Genomic DNA, 11,486 nt, shown 5'->3' with positions numbered 1-11,486 from the left:
GCCGGCGGCGCGGGGCGGGGAGGGGGGGGAGCCGTCGCGGAGCTGGGGAGCCTCCCGCACCTGCAGCGAACTTCTCGCCTTGCCGCCGGCGCGCCCTGGTTGCCCGTTCGCTTCACGCTGGGAACTTCGGGGGTTTGCTGAAATTCTGGATTATGTTCCTGCTGAGCCGGTCTGCGGGGAGCTGAGCCAGGGGAGGAAGAATGCGGGTCTATTTAATGGTCTTCTGCCTTATTTGCTGCACCGCGAACGGGCAAGTAGTGTATTCTATCGCCGAGGAAACGGAGCGTGGAGCGTCTGTTGGAAACATAGCGAAGGATTTAGGAATAGACGCAGCTACACTTTCAGCTCGGAAATGTCGCATGATCACCGGTTCAAGTAAGCAATATTTTTATATAAATGCAAGCACGGGGGCTTTGTCTGTTAACGAGCCCATAGACAGAGAGCAGCTTTGTGAATTAAAGTCTACCTGTCTTCTGAGTTATGAACTCGTGTTAGAAAACCCTCTAGAGCTTTATAGGATGGAATTTAAAGTCTTGGACATAAATGACAATTCCCCCAGCTTTTCCTTAAGTGACTATCATATAAATGTGCCTGAGTTCCTGTCACCCGGCGCACGGTTTACACTTCCCAACGCCCAAGATCCCGATGAAGGTACCAACAGTGTCCAGAATTATACTCTGAGCCCTGATGAACATTTCCATTTAGAAATGCAGACACGCGGGGATGGGAGTAAATATCCTGAATTGGTGCTGAAGAAAGCCTTAGACAGGGAGCAGCAAGCCACTCACAGACTTGTCCTTACAGCCAAAGATGGTGGGGATCCTCCAAAGTCTGGTGATGTCCCGGTCATTGTAACTGTGCTGGATACCAATGACAATGCACCAGAATTTGAGCACTCAGTCTACAGGGCAAATATCTTGGAAAACTCCCCCAGTGGCACATTGGTAGTGCAAGTGCATGCCACGGACTTGGATGAAGGTCCAAATGGAGAGGTCAGGTATTCATTTAGCAACATTACTTCTGCTGATCTACAGCGAATGTTCTTAATTCACCCGCACACTGGGGAGGTGACAGTCAATGGCATTTTAGCTGTTCAGAGACCTCTCCTCGAGATGTTTATCGAGGCAAGGGATAACGGGGCATTTGGCATGTCCAGCACAGCTAAGCTGCTGGTGGAAATCATTGATGTGAACAATCATGGCCCAGAGATAACAATTACATCCCTTTCCAGTCCCATTCCTGAGGATGCTGTTCCTGGCACAGTGATAGCTCTGCTGAGTATTATGGATAAGGACCCTGGGGAGAATGGGAAAGTAACCTGCCAGATCCCTGATAACCTTCCGTTCCAGTTAAAGCCTTCCCTTGAAAACTACTACAGCCTGGTCACCAGTGGGCTTCTGGACCGAGAGCTGATCAGTGGGTACAACATCACCATTACTGCCACAGACTTGGGCTCTCCACCCATCACCACTCAGAAGACCCTTTGGGTGCAGATTTCTGATGTGAATGATAACCCCCCTGTCTTCAGTGCTGACACGTTTGATGTGTTTGTGGAGGAGAACAATCCACTCGGTGCTTTTCTCTACCAGGTCTCAGCATCTGACCCTGATATGGGGGAGAACGGACGGGTCTCTTACACGCTCAGGAATTCCACAGTTGCAGGCAGTGCCCTGGCCAGCCTTTTGTCTGTGAGCTTGGCCAACGGGAGCATCTATGCAAAACGTGCCTTTGACTTTGAGCAGCTTAGGAGCTTCTATTTCCAAGTGGAAGCCAAGGACAATGGGTCACCAGCCTTGAGTGCTGCCATAACTGTGAATGTTTACATCTCAGACCAGAATGATAATGCCCCAGCCATCCTGTACCCCATCAGTCAGAATGGTTCAGTAGCTGTGGAAGTTGTGCCCCGCCTGGCTGATGAGGACTACCTGGTGACTAAAGTAGTGGCGGATGATGAGGACAATGCGCAGAATGCCTGGCTCTCCTATCACCTCGCCCATTCCTCCGACTCCACCCTGTTCCACTTGGCACCGCACTCTGGTGAGCTGCGCACCACACGCTCCTTGCGCTCCACTGACTTCCTCAAGCACAAGGTGGTTGTGGTGGTGCGGGACCACGGGGATCCGCCGCTCTCCTCTACTGTGACGGTGGGCATCCTGCTGGCTGACACCCTGCCTCAGGCACTGCCAGACTTCGATGACAGTGGGGAGCCACCACCACTGCTCAACACTACAAACATCTACTTGATCGTTTCCCTTGCCTGTGTCTCCTGCATCTTTGCGGCATTCCTCCTCTTTCTTGCCATTGTGCGGCTGTGCCGCTGCCGGACTTGCTGCTGCGGCGGCTGCTGCTGTCCAGCTGATGAGTATGAAAAGTATTGCTATAGCGTGCACATGCTTCCCAGCTCCCACCTCCCACCAGACATGCTGGAGGTCACTGGTGTGGGTAAACTGACTCACACCTACTTGTACAGGGCATCTGTAGGTCTTGGGCCTAGTAACAGCAGCATCCCAAACGGTGATGCTGGGAACATTCCCGGCAGCTCAAGGTTACAAGTGCCAGGACCCTGCATCCAAGTGCAGCAGGTCCAAAGTGATCGGTTGAGTGCTGTCCTCGTGGTAAGTACTTCTTCCTTTCACTTTTTTTCTCCCAGGCACATGGCCTTGCGTCTGCACTGGGTTGCTGTCAGTGCAGAAGAAGGTACTGAGGGTATTTGCAGGAGAGCAGGCATCATTTCATGGCACCTGGAGGAAGCTTCTCTTCCTTTTATATCTTTCCTAAAGACAAGATCTCTTTGGGTGAAATATGGCCATAGGATGGCAAAAGAGATTTTTTTCCACAAACATTTAGGACTGTCAGACATAACTGAAGGTGAAGAAGATGTAAGTGAAAACTAAATCCCTTGCAAACCAAGCCATTGTCTTCAGATAACTAAGTAGGGGCATGATAAGCATCCATGCAAGTTTCTAATCCATGGGTGGTTCTAATCTATGCTGAATGGAGCCTGTATCTAATCCATGGGTGGTTCTAATCTATGCTGTATGGAGCCTGTATTTTTTTTTAAATTATTTTTTATTTCCCCCTCCCCCAATTCCTGAGATTTTTTCATTGCGGGGTGAGTACTTTGCTGAGCCAAGATGCTGGTTTACAATGCCCGAGGTAAGTCTGTGGTGGAGTAGCAGGAATTCAATATCCAGCACCTCTTTAGGTGCTCATCTCTCTTTCCAAGCAATCCATAGGTTTTGTGAATCTAAAATAATTCTCTTCTGAGCCTCTGACCAAGCTGGTTTCTTCTCAGTAGCATGATGGGTGACTTGCAGGAGAAAATATCTTACTTTGATCACAGTTTAGGGCTACAAGGTAGGATATGTCTGCAGGTCTGATCTGCTGGGTGTTGCTGTGTCACTTGTCCAAGATTCAGTTTTCTTATATGCACAATAACACTGATTGTACTTTTAATAGGTGCTATGAGTCGTCTTTATATTTTTGTGAAGCTTTGAGATGTTTTGCCTGCAGACTGTCAAATTTCCTTAGTGTGCATAACGGTAACTAAGCACTGTTGGCTCTGCCCAGGCCAGAACTGTGGTAAGAGCTATTCCAGATGTTTCTAAGGCAAATGTAAGAGCCCATGTTAGACAGACACGGTATAATCTGCTTCCTGCAATTGTTTTTATCCTAATTTACAATTATTAGAGGTTGTCCTAAGTCTGTAACCATTATGTTTATTTTCATTTTTTAAATCATTATTGTACCTTTAAATACATGTAAATGGCCAGTCCCTTTTTGAACCTTGATGTAAGGGTAGCTTCAGCAACTTCTTGCATCAAAACTTTGCATCAAATACATGTTCAGCTATATAGCACTTCCTTTTATAACGCTTGAATTTCCAAGTAGGGATTTTTAGTAAGTTTTCCCCTGTTCTAGAAAAGATTCCTGATTTGCTCTTAACTATGCAATTAGTTTATCATGCCTTCTCTTATTTATCTCTTGGCAAGGTGAAATTGGTTTGTGGGTTGTGGGGTTTTTTTCCCCCTCACTCTTTTCTGAACATCTTTTCCACATAAATCTTACTGACAAGGAAAGATCTTTTCTCAAATATTTTTTGATTTACTCATGATGGTTTACCTAGTATTTAATCAAAGTCATAATCAGTTTTAAGTTCTGTTCTCTGTAGTGGCAGAGGGTTGCACATGTCATGGGTCTCTGACTATGCAAAGGGGGGGGGTTGGAATAAATCTTGCAAAGGCAGAAGTGTCAGTGTCTTTCAGTAATAAATTGTAGAGTCCAGGAAAATAGCAGTGGCAGTATGTAAAGAAGAATTTGTACCTAATGCATTGGTGTACTTTGGGAATATCATTGATTATTTTGAGGATCTGAAAAAAAAGGCTGAGTTAAAACCTTTGTAATGGGGAGTTGAAAACCTTTTTGGCAATCTCTTAACTAAGAAGGTGTCTGCAAGAACCCTGATAGTGTCTTGGGGGTGTATCCTTGGCTGGAGAGTAGTTCATAATTGCAAAACTTCTATAACAAAGATGATCTAAAAAAACCCTGGCGCAACTGATTTCCGTGTTCCTATTGAGCAAGATCGTGAAACTCAGGTTATCAACACATTAACGGATTGAATAATAGCAAAAATGCAAAAGTATCCCTGATCTCTGTAATGAGAACAACCAAAATGTGTCTCATTACATCTCGCTGTATTTCAGTCATTCAGGTGAATTTTTAAATTTGAAATATGACACACCTTTTTAGGAGCTTTTGATAGTGGGCAAAATAAATCCGAGATGTCACCTTTGGCAATTTTATTTTCTTAGCTCCTAATACACAGAAATGGGTAACCATAGATGCGACCTACGTGGGAAGTCCAAAGGCTATGCATTAATTGAGCTGAGTGGGGGAGCAGAGGCAGAGACTGTGAAAACTTATCTACCCTTAGAAACAAAAGGATGTCAGTTGTTATTCATTTGGTGCTGATGATTCCAGTGGCTAGTATACTGGAGAATCAACTACATGTTATACATGCATACATGTGTCTATGTACAATTTACGTATTTCTTGCAAAATTTGGAAGTTATTAAAATGGCACTCATAGTCAGGAGTGGGCAGAAGCTGCAGTTTCTGTACTTACACGCTTTAGATTGAGTGGGCAGAAGCTGCAGTTTCTGTACTTTCATTTCTGTACACGCTTTAGATGAACCAAGATTTAAAGTAAAGTATAATGATGTTAAAGAGATGCTTGGAAAATAGTTTCCAGTCACCTGAGGTGGGAAAGAGAACTGTCACTTATCCTTCCAAACTATTTCTTAGTCCAAATCCCTCTAGACTTAAATATGATTTCTATGCAGAAAGATCACAGTCACTTTATTAGTGAGGAATATTTTTACTCATTTTATATTAAAATGAGAGGATTGTAATTTTTCAGTGTTTACCAATAGATATTTCAGTGAAAAATAAAATTTAAGTTTGGGTGTTGACTAAATTTTGCCTTTAAGTGCTTTCAGACTGACCCATTTGGAGTTAAAAATATAAACATATGTTACCCTTTGAACTTCTGAGGAGGGATCGTTGTATTGCTCCCTAAGAATATGATTGTAACAAAAAGAAAGCATCAAATATTTAAAAGGCACCGGGAGAAACTCCATACTTACAATTCAAGGCACTGGAAATGACTGCAAAATTGTAATTTTAGCAGAACTTAAATATCCTTGATGATTTTGTTTTTTTAATTGAAGGGAGGGATTACAGTTTTTAGTATGTGGAAGATAGAAAAAATGCCTACATATACAAAAAGTTAATTGACATTCCAGAAGTTAACCTAAATTTTGAAAAGACGTTTAACTTCTTTATTCTTGGTCTTGATGTGCGTGATAGGCTTGAATGATTTTTACATATGCAGATGCACGAGACCCTTTTGTGCTTTTACATCTTCTATTTAGGTTAGAGCTAAAAATAGAAGTATGTATGGCCATAATAGCAGCGTAGTGAACTTTAATGGTATCTCTCAGTATTTTACTGTGTCTTTCTGCAATGTAGCGTAAGTGACAGCTAAGTGAAAAGCATGTTACCCCGCTATGCTACTGTGCTGTATTAGAGACAAAGGCACTAGTGGGATTACTGAAGTAAGCAGTAGTTCACTGAGTATTTCTGGGATCATGATGTGACTATGGATTTTTACAGTTGTTTTGTTTGCTTTTGTTGTCCATTGTGCTACACAGAAGGCCTGTAAGATATTTCTACATTCAGAGTGTAGTGACCTCTCTGTGATTTGACATTCAATATTTAGGTTACATCCAAAAATAGACACAAATCTAGCAATGGAGACTATTTCTTGCTGAACTGTAATAGGATTGGAATAATATTACTCAACGTGGCATGCATTTCCAGTGACAAAAATGGGTGCACTTACGTTGAGACAGTGCCATGCAATCTAGGCTGAACTGCTGCAGGCTAAGCATCAGTGGCTTACTCGCACAAGTAAAGACCAGCCCTCCCTGCATCTTGTTCTGATGGGAGCATCCCCCATAACATAGCCAAATGTAAGTGTGAAGCACCTTCCCAATTTTTTCTGTCTGTGCTGATAACAACCTGCCCAGGACCAGCAGACTCATGCCCGAATTGTAAGAATTCAGTTATGTAGGCAGATTTCTTGGCTACAGAAGTTACTCTTGGGGTCAGGCCAAGAAAATCCTAGAAAGAGTGATGACCAAAGAAAATTCAGCAAGGGAAACTGCTGTAGATTTCCCTCTTTCTGACCACTCCAATTACCTTTTGCAAAGAAGGATGCAGCTCCAATGTTCAACAAAAGAACACTGTGTCCAGGAAAGGCTACAAATGCCTGGGCTGAAACTTTGCTTGTCTGATGTCTGCCTTGGAGTATTATTTTTAGAGGTAGCGGAAGGGAGAGTGACCAAAAGAGTAGCTTGAGACAAAGGGCTTGAGGGGATGTGGAGAGTAATGTGGCTGTATTTGGAGGTGCACAAGGCAAAGGCAATGATGGTCAGGGAAGGATCAGATTGGATGGTGACCTGGGCTGAGGGAGGGTAGATGTGAGTAGTAATTCTTGTATGAAAGCATAGAACAAGGAAACACAATTTGGATGAAGTCCCGTCCTTTCCTATATCAGCCACCATTTAATCTTCAAATTCAAAGATTTAAATTTTAATTGTAAAAATACTAATTTTAATTGCAAAATTCACTAGGTTGTGCCCATTGTTCCCATTGGAAAGTTACTCTTCCAAGGCTTTGAAACCCTTTTTTGACATCCTGTTAACAGTTATTTGCTATGAATTTGTAGACATTTGTTCTCGTGCCAGCAACATCCTTGTAGTATAAGTAGTTCTTTTCCCTCTTTGGGGCTTGCTTTCTTCATAGTTTAGAGAGCAACCACATCTTTTCTTAGGCTTTGTTTGACTAAGCTAAACAAGTCAACCTCTTTCAGCCTTATTTCTAAGGTCACCTCTGCACTTGTCTTATCACGCTAATATCCATTCTCTTCATCTGTTCTTCCTTTGTGGATATATACTTATTGCAAAGATGTGACCAGAATTATATATATTTCAGACAAAGAGCCTCCTACACAGTGATAAGAATACTTCCCTGTCCAGGGGATGGGGAATACATCACCTGATACATCTTGGGATGGCAGTTACCTTCTCCATAGTTGTAATATGTTGATTGATCAGTCATGTGAGTATTATTGCAGCACTAGTCTGGGGTAGAGGTGGATGGGGGAAGGTTGGTTCCCAAGACATTGGTTCTTCTGCCTAAATTCATCCATCTAAATGCTTGATGTTTGAACCTTGGATGTTAAAAAGTCATAGCCACCTGCTGAGAGCAACTTATCATGCTCATCTTAAACGTAAGAGTTTAGACATAGTCTAGACATAGTGCTGAGACTAGATGCACAACTTTTAAATGACTGAAACTAGTTGATGTAAGTAGTACCTTACGGGAGTCTGCACTTTAGGTTATTAGATGTCATCCATTTCTGTGACAGGTGTCAAGTTGTTCCTGCAGTGAATGATGCCATATCATTGTCTTCCTCAATTGTTGTTAGAATAGCCCAACTTCTTGTGCCATTGTTAGACTTTTCGGTGTAGCACTGTATTGAATGTTTTACTGAAATCAGAATAGATGAGATGACTTTCAGTTTATGTTTTCATTCAAGAGAATGGAAGACCAGTCTAGCAAATAGTTGTGTCTGATAAATCTATGAGAATTTTCCTTCCTTTTCAGTGTACCTTCATTTGTCATTATTCCTTCCTCCAAATTTTTATCCAAACAGGCAGGCTAGTGGGCTTGTGGTCACATAGGCTGGATTTTACTATTCTAAATCACTGGCACTGCAGTTCCTTTTCTCCAATCTGATCATTCTACTCCAGACTTGACAGGTTTATCTTAAAAAACCACCAAAAAAACCCAAACCAAAACAAACCCTCCTCAATCCTACACTTTTCTTTGTCAGTTCTTTTGGAAATCTGTGGTGGAAATCGGGTAGTGGGGATTTGAGGATGCTGACAGATGCTGCATTTTACTTCTGCCTTGGTGACAGCAACTTCTGTTCCCTCAGAGTAATTTGTTACATAGTCAACATCACACTCAAGATGTTGAAAATAGAGGAAAATACAGATTTATTATCATAAGATGGGATGGTGTCTCAAGGGCATGATTGGTCCACATATGGCATGTTTTTGTACTATTGGCCTGTGCATCCTCTGTATCCTGTTGGAGAGAGGCTGCTGGGCTTTTAGTGTGGCCCAATATAACAGTACTCGTGCTATGTACTTTTGGGATTACAGTTAGCTTGTTTCAATGTAATGAAAGGAATTCTGCTAAGAGTGTGACTTGTTGAGGACTGTTTGAAGCCACAATTAATCAAAAGAATAGCAACGAAATCCAACACCAGAACTGAAAGGGGAGGCGAGCAGGGCCATGGGAATTAAGATATTCAGTTGAGATTTGTAAGGCAAAGAAAAGGGCAGGGCAACAGCTCAAAGATTTGATGCTATCAGAGGCATTTGGAGAATAACAGCAAATTTGACAAATATGGCAAGTGGAAATTAAATATCAGAGAAAGAAGATACATAAAGAAGTAAAGAAAAGGTTTGTACTCTCTAGTCTTTGAGCAGTCTCTCTAAGGAAAACGAACACATTTTTGTTCTTTGGATTCTTTCTTCTCCAAAGGAATGATTTTTATATTTTGATCTGTTATTTCTTCCATCTCCCCCTGGGCTTGTCCCAGCCTGATGGGTCTTTCCTCCTTGATACCTCCTTTAGTGGCTTTTAGTTTCTTTCTTGTTCTGCAAAAGCTGCCTTCTCAAAGTCAAACATCTTTGCACGATCGGTCTGCAAAATCAAAGTTTGATGTTCATTCATGAAACCTGAGGCTGTTGGTTCCAAAAAGTTTCGTGCTGTTCCTCATCCTTTTCCAATTCCTTTGTAGGGTGCAGAAGCTGAGCAAGGAAGTTTTACGGCTGAATGGGCTCTTCGTCTTTTGAACTACGTAGCTGTTTCCTACGTGTCTTGGGAATGTATTTTAGATAGCTGTTAAGCTCTGCTTTCTAGCCAATAGTTATATGGAGATTGGCACAATATCCTTATCGTTAAAGCAGTTTTCATTGCATGGTATTAAATTCACAGGGTTGTGATCAGACCTATAGTATTAAGACATGAAGACATTTCAATATAAGCCTGATTTCAGTCTTCTAACTTCGTGGGACTCCACGAATCCCAGTATAAGAGAGATATGGAGCTACTGGAGAGAGTCCACTGAAAGGCCTCTAAGATAACTAAGGGACTGGAGCACCTCTCATATGAGGAAAGGCTGAGAGAGCTGTGACTGTTTAGCCCAGAGAAGAGAAGGCTTTGGGGGATCTCATTAATGTATGTAAATATCTGAAGGGAGGGTGTAAAGAAGACAGAGCCAGGCTCTTCTCAGTGGTGTCTAGTGAGAGGAAAAGAGGCAATGGGCACAAACTAACGCAGGAGGTTCTGTCTAAGCATAAGGAAACATATTTTAATGCGGTTGTTTGGGGGTTTTTTTTGTGGGTTTTTTGTTTGTTTGTTTTTACTGTGAGGATGCTGAGCACTGGCACAGATTGCCCAGGGAGGTTGTGGAGTTTCCATCCTTGGAGATATTCAAAAGTTGTCTGGACATGGTCCCAGACAAGCTGCTTTAGTTGGCCCTGCTTGAGCAGTGGGATTGGATAAGATGACCTCTAGAGGTCCCTTCCAGCCTCAACCAGTCTGTGATTCTGTGTTGTCCTTAATGGAGGAGTGTGCTGGGTGTGTCCTACCTGTGTGATGACGATGGAGAAAAGGTGCAACTTCTGGGATGCAAAGTATATCCTCTAGTAGGTTTCCATTGGATAAAATACTCTTGGGCAATTCCTGGGGTAGAGGGTGGTGCTGGGCTACAAATGTGAGACAGATGTTGCTAAAGTGTGGGTAAATGCTTGAGGATTGCAGAGACTGCAGAGATTTATTTTTTTAGACTTAGTATGTTTAAGCCTTTGGTTTATCATAATTTTAAAGTTACAGGATTTAGCAAAAATGTTGTTTTTCATGTTTGTGCCTACAATATGGACCAAGTGTGCTGGCCTATAAACAGCAACATTCCCGGACATTTACTGTTCAGTCAGAATTGGCGCAGTGGAGGCTGGGGGAGGGGAGGAGAATGGGTTAATGTAGCAAAAGTTTTTAGCAACTGGGTACTCTGTGAGAGGATGATCTAACCATAGGATCTGTGGTGCCAAGGAATTTCTATCTGAAACCACACTCCATAGACTTCGATGAGAGTAAATTTTTGTTTGTATGTACTTTGGGGAATCTTTGTTGGACAGAAAAGGAAAAAAAACCAACCCAAACCCTCAGTTACATGTTTGCTCAGGGAGACCTTTTCTGCATTTTTCATTTTCACTTGTCTTAAGATACCAAAGATACCAAGAACTCAAAACATCTGGCATTTGGTTAGGCCTAAAAGCTGCAGAATTTGAGGAGTTTTGTTTAGTAGAAAATAGGAAATTTATGAATACTGATAAATGCCAGTAAAAGTGCTACTCAGGGTAATTGATGAGTTGAATGTTCAGTGACCAAATCTTGTGAAGGGCCATGGATCTTGCAAAAAGCACAAGAATGCTAAAGGTGCTGAAACAGGACTGACTCAATATTTTATATTGTAAACCCAGTGACCCCTGCAACAATGCAGGCTGAGGCGGTTTTTGGTGGTTTTTTTTTTTTTCTTTTAAGGTTTTCAGATTTGTAGCCAGAATCCCATTTGCTTGCATGACCCATTCTTCCCATACCCCTCACACCCCCAGAATCCCAAAAAGGAAAAAGAAAGTCTAGGTAAAATTTATTCAAATAATCTTAATTCTGCTCTATATGTCAGCCTGCTATTTATCTCTAATAGATTTATATAATGAGAAAATTTGTAATATTTCAGGAATCATTAAAATGTGACATTGTAAACATTTCCTTCTTTTGACTCA

At 42.1% G+C, this 11,486-nt stretch overlaps 1 protein-coding gene across 1 annotated transcript in view; it reads left to right on the top strand.

Moving 5' to 3' along the window:
• The first annotated feature begins 200 nt into the window (after positions 1-200).
• Positions 201-11,486, top strand: part of LOC103902517 (protocadherin alpha-C1) — an 86,377-nt gene continuing 75,091 nt past the window's right edge. The window contains exon 1 of the mRNA XM_019473204.1: positions 201-2,615. Coding sequence (XP_019328749.1) covers positions 201-2,615 — 2,415 coding nt within the window. The remainder of the gene's footprint in view (positions 2,616-11,486) is intronic.

Source organism: Aptenodytes forsteri, unplaced genomic scaffold, assembly GCF_000699145.1.
Source record: "Aptenodytes forsteri isolate BGI_AS27 unplaced genomic scaffold, ASM69914v1 Scaffold694, whole genome shotgun sequence".
In the NCBI taxonomy this organism is placed as follows: domain Eukaryota; kingdom Metazoa; phylum Chordata; class Aves; order Sphenisciformes; family Spheniscidae; genus Aptenodytes; species Aptenodytes forsteri.
The sequence above is the reverse complement of the archived record's forward strand: the minus strand, read 5'-3'. Positions and strand labels throughout refer to the sequence as shown.